The 13,581-nt window shown below is 33.7% G+C and overlaps 1 protein-coding gene across 1 annotated transcript in view; it reads left to right on the plus strand.

Annotated features, from left to right (window-relative positions):
* The window catches only part of LOC111088116 (glycine receptor subunit alphaZ1-like), an 85,141-nt gene that overhangs the window by 69,508 nt on the left and 2,052 nt on the right, over positions 1–13,581 (plus strand). The window contains exons 5-8 of the mRNA XM_022397107.1: positions 755–978; positions 3,983–4,065; positions 5,861–5,986; positions 10,872–11,230. Coding sequence (XP_022252815.1) covers positions 755–978; positions 3,983–4,065; positions 5,861–5,986; positions 10,872–11,230 — 792 coding nt within the window. The remainder of the gene's footprint in view (positions 1–754; positions 979–3,982; positions 4,066–5,860; positions 5,987–10,871; positions 11,231–13,581) is intronic.

A 13,581-nucleotide genomic window follows, 5' to 3' on the forward strand; every position in this document is an offset into this window, starting at 1 on the left:
ACTCTACACTCAACTACTGCATATATTATACGGTCAACTACTGTGTACTGTACACTCAACTACCGAGTATACTATACAGTCAACTACTGAGTATATTATACGGTCAACTACTGTGTACTGTACACTCAACTACCGAGTATACTATACAGTCAACTACTGTGCACTATGTATCAGGACTCTGTGTACTGTACACTCAACTATTGAGTATACTATACAGTCAGCTATTCAGTGCTACAAACTCAAGTAGATTATACTGTGTGTGTGTACTTTATGTTAGACTAATGTGTATAAAATATCCAGGTCTTGGCACTTTATACTGCGTATTCTTGTACTTGGACACTCTGAACTGAATATTTTATACTGTGTATGTTTGTACGGCACATTGCGTACTTCGGTTCTGTTACTGTAAACTCCGATAACGTGTACCGCATAGTTGTATACTGTGTATTAAATAATAAGGTATTGTTTCTTATTTTCAGGTACTACTTATACTATAACCTTGTTTAACGTGCATTCATTAGTTTTATAATCAAATACACGGGTACTGTTTTATGCTGGATTAACGTGTACTTTATGGTTAGATACTACATGTATACTCGGTACTGCTTTTTATCCTCGAATAATACGTAGTTGGGTAGCATGTGCTCGAAATTTGGGTAATGTTTACTATAAGCTGGAGAGTATTGTATGTTATATGCTCAGGTACTATTTTTTTCTATGGTTGCTTTAAATATATATTTTAAACATTTTGCAGACTTATGAGACCGACATCTTTCTTTCCCACATTTGGCGAGAACCTCGTTTATGTGACGTCAGTTTCAGTTCTATAAATCGGACACTGGAACCAAAGTTTTTCGAGGAACTCTGGAGACCGGACACTTATTTCTACAACGCTCATAGTGGAACAGTCCAGGAGATTCTCACGAAGAACCAGTATTCAAAACTATGGTCCAACAAAACCATTTTTTTCAATGCAAGGTACGAATTTGTTTTGTAAATACATTTTATTTCATATCATGTATAGCAGATATTGTCGATAATGTTCTCGCAAGAAATATAGAACATTTTATTTTATATCACGTATGCAGATATTATCGATAATGTTCTCGTTAGAAATATAAAACATATTATTCATATCATGTATGGCGGATATTGTCGAGAACGTTCTCGCTAGAAAAATAGAACATGTTATTTTATATCATGTACGGCAGATATTGTCGATAACGTTCTCGCTAGAAATATAGAACATATTATTTTATATCACGTATGCAGATATTGTCGATAATGTTCTCGTTAGAAATATAAAACATATTATTTTATATCATGTACGGCAGATATTGTCGATAATGTTCTCGTTTTATCGACAATATCCGCCATACATGATATGAATAATATGTTTTATATTTCTTGTTCTCGCTAGAAATATAGAACATATTGTTTACATCATGTATGGCGGATATTGTCGATAATGTTCTCGCTAGAAATATAGAACATGTTATTTTATATCATGTACGGCAGATATTGTCGATAACGTTATAGCTAGAAATATAGAACATATTATTTTATATCATGTATGCAGATATTGTCGAAAATGTTCTCGCTAGAAATATAGAACATGTTATTTTATATCATGTATGCAGATATTGTCGAAAATGTTTTCGGTAGAAATATAGAACATATTGTTTACATCATGTATGGCGGATATTGTCGATAATGTTCTCGCTAGAAATATAGAACATGTTATTTTATATCATGTATGCAGATATTGTCGATAACGTTATCGCTAGAAATATAGAACATATTATTTTATATCATGTATGCAGATATTGTCGAAAATGTTCTCGCTAGAAATATAGAACATGTTATTTTATATCATGTATGCAGATATTGTCGAAAATGTTCTCGCTAGAAATATAGAACATGTTAGTTTATATCATGTACGGCAGATATTCTCGCTAGGAATATAGAACATATTATTTACATCATGTATAGCAGATATTGTCGATAATGTTCTCGTTAGAAATATAGAACATTTTCCTTCTGTAATCAACAAATTTGTAAGCTTTGGTGAGCGCCCCCCAGTGGCACAGCGGTATGTCAGGGGATTTACAACGCTAGAAATCGGGTTTCGATACCCGTGGTGGGCAGAGCACAGATAGCCCATTGTGTATCTTTGTGCTTAACTTCAAACAAACAAAGCTTCGGTTAGAAGAAAACGTGATGAGGATTTCTGATGAGAAGGGGGAATTCCCAGAAACCGGTCTTATTGCTACAATAATGAATCGGATCATACTCTGGGCTTCACGTCTTTATTTCACCAAGTTTATAATTTTCATGATTAGACAAGGTAATCACATCATCCTAAACAGGTTATACCCTGAATGATGCAAAACAACAATTCATCAAATAGGTTATACGCTAGTCTTTCTTTAATGCTACTTTCATTAACAGTATTGGTAATAATTTTTAATATGCTTCTTTTTATTATAGAAAAAATAATTTATTATATTAGCTTAGTATGTGGATTTAGGGCCAAACTAAAGTGGCCGAACCTCGTGAGATATTACTGTGATACAAACTGACGAAACAATATTATAACCATTATAATCAGAACAGTGTATTAAATAAGCTATACGTATTACTGGGTTGGTGTTTAGTTCAATGTAGGTAACTTATATTGATTAGAAGTTATTAATAGCATCCAAACAGAAATATAAAACACTAAGCACGTGTAGGTTCATATGAAGTTCCTTTCGATTTCTGTCATCAGTTCTAGTTTTCAGTATTTTCCAATAGCACATCAAGCTATACATAACCTTAGAATAAAGACTGCCATGTTTCAGTTACTTTATCTAACTTTTAGTATATGTTAGGTGCTATTCGACCTAAAAGTCTAACTTGAAACTGTGTTTTAAATATATACTATATTTTTTATATAATGACAAGTACAATTTTTTTCCTTTTAACTTGAAGCTGTGTTTTATATATATACTATATTTTTTATATAATGACAGTACAATTTTTTTCTTTTTGAGATTCCATAGACGTTTTAGTACATATTACGTGTACAAGAGCTGGCTCTGGTTAACAACGTATTATTGAAATAGAAAGTGAACTTAACGGAACAATGAAAGATACCGACTTAGGGTTTGAAGAATCTGGTTAGCTTGCAATACCGTTTTCTATTGTTTGAAAACAGAGCTGGTTCTGGTTAAAAACGTATTATTGAAATAGAAAGTGAACTTAACGGAACAATGAAAGATACCGACTTAGGGTTTGAAGAATCTGGTTAGCTTGTAATACCGTTTTCTATTGTTTGAAAACAGAGCTGGTTCTGGTTAACAACATATTATTGAAATAGAAAGTGAACTTAACAGAACAATGAAAGATACCGACTTAGGGTTTGAAGAATCTGGTTTGTTTGTAATACCGTTTTCTATTGTTTGAAAACAGAATAAGATTTATCTGTGACTATAAATAACAAAACACTGGGGCTATTCTATATGTAAGAGTATAATAAACAAATTGTATTTCTAAATAACGAGAGAAAGTATAATCAAAATAACATTTTAATTTAAAAAGGAAAGATTAATTTTAACAGATTTTATTTATTTTGATCATTTTTAATTTTCATTTGGAGTATGTGATTCTATAATAAGGATAACTGGTGTGTCCACCGAGGAGAATCGAACCTATAATCATAGCATTGTAAATCCGAAGACTTACCGATATCCCACCGGGGACCGTAGATAGAGTAGATTATTGTTTGTAAATTTGGAAAATATATGTATTTAGTTTAGTTGAATGTTTTTATTAGAGAATGTCAGTAAACCTAAAACAGAATAGTCTGATATTCCAGTGTTTTTCTTATATACGTTCACCTCGTACGTTGTAAAGTTGTTTTTTCTTTATTTCATTCGATTTTCTATTTATTATATGTAGGTATTAATAAACGAAACTCTCATTTTCATCTCCTCACCAGAATCAGCCTGAAGTTAACGTGTGATATGGTGCTGAGGAATTATCCTCACGATACTCAGACCTGTGCTATTATACTCAAGAGCTGTGAGTTCTAATTGTTTAAATATTGATTTCATGTTAGAATAAGTATTGTGGAAGCAAAAACTACAAAATTAGAGATAAAGAATCAGGTCCTTCCATTTTGTTATAAATCTTTGACTCGTCACCCAGATTCCAATTAACAATAGAATACTAGCAACGTTGCTAACATATACACTTGTCACGTTTGACTAGCAAAGTGGAAATAATGCGTCATTCGGTATTGAAAACAAGGGGATATCTGTTCTAGGAATATTAATCAATTATAACCAGTAGTTAGTTCATGATGGTGTAAAACAACAACACGCGCATGATCAAAAGATAGATTAGTCATATTAAAAAACAAGAACAATTAAAATCCTAACACGTTTGGTAGATGATTCTATCTTCTTCGGGGGTAAACAAATACATTTACCCGATCTAGAATTATTTTTGTGTAAACTGGGATTAGGGAGAGCTGGTTCTGTATTAACCTGACATTGGGAGAGCTGTTTTTATGTATAAACGTGTTAGTGAAATAATTATCTATAAATCTGATACAGGAAGATTTGCTTATATATAAGAGTGACACTGAGAGAATTGTTTGTTTATGAATGTGACACTGGGAAAATTGCTTGTTTATAAACATGACATTGTGAGAGATGCTTGTTCATATATGTGACACCGGGAAAATTGCTTGTTTATAAACATGACATTGTGAGAGATGCTTGTTCATATATGTGACACTGCGAGAGTTGTCTATTTATAAATCTGATAAGGGTGAGTTATCTATGTATAAACGTGACACTGGGAGAGTTGCTTGTTTTTAAACGTGACATTGTGAGAATTGTTTGTTTATTATAAACGTGACACTGGGAGAGTTGCTTGTTTATAAACGTGACATTGTGAGAATTGTTTGTTTATTATAAACGTGACACTGGGAGAGTTGCTTGTTTATAAACGTGACACTGGGAGAGTTGCTTGTTTATAAATGTGACACTGGAAGAGTTGCTTGTTTATAAATGTGACACTGGGAGATTTTTCTATTTATAAACTTGGCACTAGAAGACTTGTTTTTTTATAAACGTGACATTGATCATGATGGATTATTTCACATATAAGACTGTTTATTTAATCATGAACATGTTTTATACACAGAAGGATTTATATTGAAGTAGAACTTGCCTGTATGGAAAGAGTTAAGTTTTTTTCTAATCGACTACGTCTAAGTTGGATTTTATTTATTTATGCTTAGATAACCTATTGTGTGTAAAATAAAAACAAAGTCACAACAGAACTGGTTGACAGCGTTCAAAGATTTCCTGTTAGTTTTAACACAATTTTAAGTTAAGTATCTTCAAGAAAATGATCAACGCGAAGACGTTTGTGCTTTTAGAAATAACAGTATATTTTAAGATTTGCGTAGGAATACCAAGAAAGAAAATTAATATACAGTCTTTTCCACACCAACTTCAGTTCCTTGTCGGTGTAAGACACTTTAACATAAAAACAAACAATACCAAGAAAAAAAATTAATATACAGTCTTTTCCACCCCTGCCCGATGGCTCAGAGACAAGTTTGAAAATTTGTAATTCTAAAATTCAGGATTCGACCCCTGCTTTTGAAACAACACAGACGTTAAGAGTAAAAACTAAATAACTTATGAAAACGAATAATTTTAGCAACAAAGACAGTCCGTTGTGTACATTTGTGTTAGCGAGTTTTTAGAATAAGACTCTTCAATGTAAATCATGTAACATCGACGTGGTTTGCACACCCAATTATTATTTTAATTACCTTTAATTTGTTTTTATGTTAAAGTGTCTTACACCGACAAGGAACTGAAGTTGGTGTGGAAAAGAATGGATGTTAGCAGTCAGATCGTTCTACCTCAACATGACGTCATCAAAACAGAAACGAAAGAGGAACAAGATAGCTATGGTTTTGGTGAATATGAAATGATCCTGTTTAACTAAATATGCTAATTTAGAAAACATGTATAAAGAATATTAGAAGTGTGCTTTAATACAGAAAGTGTTGAGAAACATTACTATTACATAAGGACTGTTTTAAATGACCAGGTGGCTAGGGAGCTCGACTCGCAATCTGCAGGTCGCAGGTTCGAATCCCCGTCACATCAAATATGCTCGCTCTTTCAGTCGTGGAGGCTTTATAATGTGACTGTCAGTCCCACTATTTGTTGGTAAAAGACTAACCTACGAGTTGGCGGTGGGTGGTGAGGACTAGAGCTGCCTTCCCTTTAGTCTTACATGACATTGTGAGAGATGCTTGTTCATATATGTGACACTGCGAGAGTTGTCTACTTATAAACTTGACACTGCGAGAGTTGTTTATTTATTATAAACGTGACAATTCGTGTAGCTCTGTGCAAATTTCATAACAAACTTAACTGAATTAGGTTCAAATGAACTATAAAACTACATTAAATTGTTTGTTCGTTTAAGCCACATTGGGTTATTGGATTTTAGCTCCGTAAACTTACTGGTGTTTAGTTTTGTTTGTTTTGAATTTCACGCAAAACTACACGAGGGCTATCTGAGCTAGCCGTCCCTAATTTAGCAGTGATAGACTAGAGGGAAGGCAACTAGTCAACATCACCCACCGCCAACTGTTGGATTACTCTTTTTTCAACCAATAGTGGAATTGACCGTCACATTATAACGCCTCCACGGCTGAAAGAGTGACCATGTTTGGTGTAACGGGGATTCGAACCCGCAACCCTAACCACTAGGCTGCCTACTGGGGGACATTTTGCTAGTCTTAACTGATATAGTGTACTATAAGAGAATTTAAAGCACAGTTTGTTGTTTACTGACGTAAACTAGGTGGCGATTGTTCTTTTTTTGGAAGGCTAGGCGTAGCCTAATGGTTAGCATTCCAGTTGGGAATCAGAAGGTCAATGGTTAGAGTCTCGATATGCTGCTGAACACGCTCTATACTTTCAGTTATGGGGGCGTTATAACTGTGACAGCCAATTCCGTTATTCGGTTAAAAGTAGCTACGTGGGTTTGCTTGTTGGTTGCGTTCTTTTTGGTTAGTGATTCTAATTTATGGATGGCTAAAGTTGAATTTTAGGGGTCGCTGATTTCCTGTGAAAGTTGCCGATCAGGCATTATAAAAGTCACCAATATACCACCTAATGGTCTGGTAGATGACCTAAAATGGGATTAATTTGATTTTGATTAAGTTGATTCTACAACTGAAACAAATAAAAATCCGAAAAAAAAAAAAAATACCGATCTCTTTCTTTCCCAATTTTTTTACGGTTGTTCTTTTGATGGCTCAGGGCTTCTAACGCTAAAATCCGGGTTTCAATACTCGCGGTGGGGCCGGAACAGATAGCCCAATGTGCTGAATAAGAATCTAACAAACCCTTTATTAGAGAAATTTTCACTTCTATAGAAAGTAAGAAATCATTATGTAATCATAAATCTTGCAAGCTTTTCATACGTTATTAAAGCTCGTTTTATAATACATCATATTAATTATTTTCTTTGTATTTTATTTTGCACCAAGTCCTTTTATTGGATTTTTATATGTATTCTTTCAAAACTAAAATAGTACTAGAAAAAAAATATATATATACAAAAGAATCGTTGTTTTATGATTTTCGTTCAAAGGTAATCAATGCTAGCCGTCCCTAATGTTTAACTGATCTATTAGAGAGAAAGCAGCTAATAAACGGCATCCAGTGTTATCTGTTGGACTACTCTAATAGAATGATGGGTTTTGACTGTCATCTTTATGACGCATATAAGACTTCCAAAATGCGAAGTGTGAATTTTAATTTGGTACTTTAAGAGGAATATTTTCACCGATTATAACACGATGACGTGTTTCTTTAAATCGAAAAAGGTGATTGAAAAGCCATTTATGTTTGGAATAGACTGAATACTGTGTATTATTCATTTTTCCTGAAGTTTAGTCCACAGAGTAGAAATAGCAGTTTGAAATGAAGGCCTAGTAGAAACTGTAATATAAAAGAAAAAATTGGTGTTATGACCTGCGATATGTGTTTTTTTCTTCCTTCTTTTACTTCATTGTCGCCTGATAACGGCAGCAAAACGCTGCGTGTCGTGTTTACTCTGTTTTCACCACCTGGTACTGCCAATTTTCACTTATATCTAGTAGTTTATTTTCAAGGTGATTTTGAAAGATTATACCAACTAAGGCGTCTGAATAATACGAAACAAAGATCACCTAACTCTGTAGTTTATTGGCTATTTTTAAACTTATAAATAGTCAAAGCAAAGAGCTGAAAACTTCTGTGTTTTATGTATATAGCTTTGAAGTAAATGTATTGAAATTCCCATTTATAATGAGTTTTTCTTTCACTTAAAATTAATGAACCACTGTAAAATAATTTAGTTGGTTTAGGAAGATATTCCACTAAATACTTTAAGCCAGAATATCAACATTTATGCATTCCCCATGAGATTGGCAGTAATTTTATCATAATTAAACGTTTATTTGTTGCATGACCAATTTAAAATACGAATTAATTAACCATTTATATTTCTTTTACAATAACATCATAAAAAAATTATCGTTTTAAAAAAGCCTTTTTAAATTGCACCCAGAAGGTCAATGTGTAGAATTGTAATGGAACAAATTCATTGTAAAAACAGAACGTTGAAATAAAAACAAGTCTGATGAAGAGCAGTTGGTCGAAACGTTGTGCTTTTTACTGTGATTTTATCTTATTGTATGATTTCCCAACGTTATGCGGATTCCAATTCTTATGATGAGTAGAACTCACTAGATTGTAACTCAGAAAATTTATTTCCCTCTTATTTGTTTTCTTAAATGACATAGAGAGGTGACAGATTAATATAGTGAGATTCACACACACATATATATATATATATATATGACTATTTATCACATGATTTTCCTTTATGACTTTTGATTAAAATATATTGTAGGAATTTTAGAATCTTTCATTTTAGGAATTGTAATTCTGTTGAAAATTAAATTTTTATTTCATTCGGATTAAATTTATAGAGTTTTGTAGGAAAATGTTTTTTTTTTTCATCTTCACCGCACCAGAATATCAATCCATCGCCATCATGGGTTTTCACGCATTTGGTAAATATTTGTCAGAAAGCTATGTATTTAAATAAACTCTTTACATGCCTATTAAAATATTTGTTTTTGGAGGTTGGGGGAATATAGGTTTATTGTGACTTGTGGTATTGGATTGTTTATGTTTTCCGTGATTAATAATGTCGCGTGATTCCCGATTAAGAATTATTGATTTTTCTTTATTCGTGATCGCGAACGTTTTTTGTTCATGCTCGATTTGCTGTTTATTACATTCGTAAAATTTCCTGGGCAACTTGGCGACGCTAACTTTGTGTAAAAGAATAATGTTTGTATCTTTTCGGCCACCTGAACCTAATGAGATTCCAAACTCACGACACCATAACCCCACTTATCTTGATTTGTTCGACAACTCTAGCAACTTGCCGCGACACCCAAGTTTGGAAACCACTGCCTCGATCTATATGCATACACGAGTTACTTCTCTTGGAAAAAAAAACAGTTTCCGTGGCACTAAAGAGAATAACCTAAAAAAAGCACAACATCGATTACTGTACCAAAAACAGTTAAAACAAACGATAATAAAAACTGTAATATTTTATGTTCGTCATTCTCTCGTAACAGCAATGCGTTCATAGGCGTAAATCAAAGAAAGAGGATAGAAATAGAAATTGAGTTACTAAACACGATTATTCAGATCATCACCGCCCGCAATGGATGGAAGAAAGAGGCCCGAAAAAAGGGGCCTGGGATCAGAAACTAAAGTCAAATTGGTCCGAATCAAGAAAACTGGTAATGTCGCTAAAACTCTCAAAATATCAACACAGGAAACATGAGATTTGGAGAGAGTAGAGATAGTAAACGTTTCACCACTCTCCGTGACCTGTGGCTGAGTGTGATAATTTTTCTGTGTTTTATAATTCGGAAGAAATAGTTTTCTTTGATCCGCGATTGTAACTCTCTTTCTCTTCTCTTTTCAAAGATAAGACAAAAAACCATTAGATGATAACATGTCTTACTCTTTAAGCTGGAAACTGAAGTTATACCTAAAATCTTAATACTTATTGAACGTTCAAAGTTACCTTAAAATTTGTAAAATAATAATTAATGTTATTAATTCTCATCTAAAAATCAGATTTCTAATTAATTTAAATAAATTGATAATAATCTCAATTCCCTTGCTTAATCTGATTCACACAACAGTCGTCGTCCATGAAAATTGGTGACATATAATAACGCATAGACCACTATTCACCTGGTATTGGGTAAAGGTTCTCGTCCACACTGAATATAGCAGTATTGTTCACTGCAATATTATAACATATACTCTTTTGTTTTCTTTCACTCATATGTTTTTGGAATCAATAACAAAAGAACTATTCAGAATGTATCCACATATTTTTACGTGTCCAATGCACTTATTAGGAAATGTGTTGTAAGTGAAGTTCCTTTGATCTTGTTTTTTTCTTCTGTCTTATTTTAAAGTTTTACATTATTTGCAATTTAATATAGTCTGTAAATTTCATACATATATTTGTTTGTATATATTAAAATTGTTTTTCACTTCTTTACCGTTTATTCGTGTAACTGTTATGGAAACTGTTTCACAATTTCAAGTTATCCATAATCGTGAAAATATGAGTTTTGAAGTCACAATTACTATTCGGAACCAGAGTTTTTTTGTAGCTTTAGACAATTAGATAAAACCAGTCTATATTTGAGAGGATGAGTGATTGTAACTACTCCAATGTATTTATTTCTGTTTTAGGTAATTTTACTCGTTTAACCGGAATCATACATTTGAAGAGACGAACTGGATACTTCGTAATTCATACATACATCCCAAGTTTCCTGGTTGTTATTATGTCCATGATTTCCTTTTGGCTACCACCAGAGAGCGCTCCTGCTAGGGTCGCCCTCAGCGTAACGAGCTTGCTGACGCTTGTAACACAGCAGGCAAAATCGTCCATTCCATCCATCTCATACGTGATGGCTATTGATGTGTGGATGTTAGGATGCATAGCTTTTGTATTCGCCACTTTAGTCGAGTACGCCTTTGTCAGCTTCACCCTCCAGCGGAAAAGGAAAAACACCAAAGGTTATACAACGAAGGTTAATCCAGGTCAAGTAAGTATTATTTAGATATAGTAATGAAAAAGTTGGGTTCGTTATATTTTTAAAACGATTTTAGACCTTCACCATGTCCAGTCATGCTCTATCTGATGACGTGCAACTTGACAATAGTCCTGCAGCGTAGTTTCCATACAAAAGGCTCCATTGTAAGATTGTAACACCACTTTTCCCTGCTGGTTTTCATAATCCACCCAGCGCTCTGTCACATCCACAGGCGCTACGTCCAGCGATTTGAACATTATGCTTTCGTATGGAGTACAATGAATATGTATTTTATTTTTCAGCTACTTGGGCTATGCGATATTGTACGAATATGTCGTGAAAGCAATTCGTACACGTGACTTGTATCACTTTACCAGACGGAGATCCTTCTTCATCATGTTGCATACTATTGTTAAGAACATGTGGAGAGCTTTTGCCACTGACCTTTGTGTTCGTGGATTTTCACCTGTTAAAAGACGCCCCACTTTGCTTACCACCATTGAGGTAAACTTGTTGCAGGTTTCTTTCTGGATGGCCCCTCAGTGGCACAGCGGTATGTCTGCGGACTTACAACGCTAGAATCCAGGTTTCGATACCCATGATGGGCAGAGCACAGATAGCTCATTGTGTAGCTTTGTGCTTAATTACAAACAAACATACTTTCTGGATGATCCTGGTTCTCCAAGTTGATGCATTTTCTATCGTTTTTCAATGCCATTAATTACAAGGAATATCCTTACTTTGTAAATTGTAAATAATTGTTTTAAACACATATTTATGATATGAATGTTTTGCGTATGTAAGGGTTGTTACATGCTTACATGTTACATTTTCAGTGACATCACACTACTTACGAAACGTTAAACAAAATATCATTCTGATGCATACCGTTTCACGACGACCTTATATCGGCTGTTTTGATACGACTTACTCAACTTTATTTATTATAGGCGCCAGAAAACATCATTGACGTAAAGATATGTTTCTTCTTTATCGATCAAATAATAAAAAAAAATCCTTTACTTCAATTTTCTATCCTTTTTAAATACTCAGTAATGTGGATATTCATCGCGGAGAATCGAACTCCGGTTGTTTTTTGGGGGGTTGTAAGTCTATAAACTTACCGCTGTCCCACCGGGAGGCCCCCCAGTGGCACAGCGGTATGTCTGCGGACTTACAACGCTAGAAACCGGGTTTCGATACCCGTGGTGGGCAGAGCACAGATAGCCCATTGTGTAGCTTTGTGCATAAATTCAAACAAATCAAACAAACCCACCGGGAGACTAGGTGTATAAAACTGAATCCATATTATAATACCAAGATACTGGCACACATCACCAAATAGTGACTTACGATATAATCATTTTCAACTATATTTCAGTTTTACGAGTGTATTTTATTTATCAGTTTTCAGATTTGTAAATAAGTAAAAAGCCAATACTATTTTAATTAACCTCTTGGAAAGTGTTAGTATACCCACACAGCTACTATTTGACACTAGCAGACAACCGTATTTGACTTTTCACTAAAAATTTAAAAAAAAGAACAACAACAAATTATACACCTAAAAATTCTCCACAAATATAGGACGTGTTAGTAGAGGAGATCAGGACTAATACAATATCTAGAAAACATCACCAATTATCACAAAAACTACACGATGAAGTACTGTGGAAATCAAGATTATTTTATCTGAAGAATCCATAAGAATTGTCTTTATAAAAATAAAGCTGGAGCACATGCTGATGAAGCGAAAAGCGAACAATTTGAAACGGGTTTTTTGAAAGAACCCTATGATAAATTAAGAACTCAATAATACACACATTATTTATCTATCTTGTGTAAGATAGAAGGAGGTCCAAAATTATATTTATTATTTTACAATTTAATAATTAAATAAATACAACCATGCAGTTTCAACATTTTGTAGCCCAACTCAATTTTTTTATTATGTTTTCTTTTCTACTCCAGTGAGTAGTATTATCCCGTAAAATGGAAACTGTGCAAAGGAAAGTTCACTGCGTCGTTTCGATTGCAGAGACCAAGTCACTGAGCATGGTGCAGCGTAATTACAGACGCCATTACAGGAATTAAGTATGGGGGTATGTTAAGGATATCGTGTATCGCACACCTGTAGAAAATATAACGAGCAAAATACCAGGATAACAGACGCCATCGCCAATGTAACCGTGGACATGTCACAGCGAATGTGGGCTGAAATTGAATATCGATCAGACGTGCTGAGAGCCATTAATTTTGCTTAATAAAAACTGTTTCAGTTGGGCTATAAGATGATGAAAACAGCATTAATGTATTTTTATAGTTAGTTAATAACAATATTTTAAAATAGGAAAGATGAACCT

This window comes from Limulus polyphemus, unplaced genomic scaffold (genome assembly GCF_000517525.1).
Source record: "Limulus polyphemus unplaced genomic scaffold, Limulus_polyphemus-2.1.2 Scaffold3147, whole genome shotgun sequence".
NCBI lineage: Eukaryota > Metazoa > Arthropoda > Merostomata > Xiphosura > Limulidae > Limulus > Limulus polyphemus.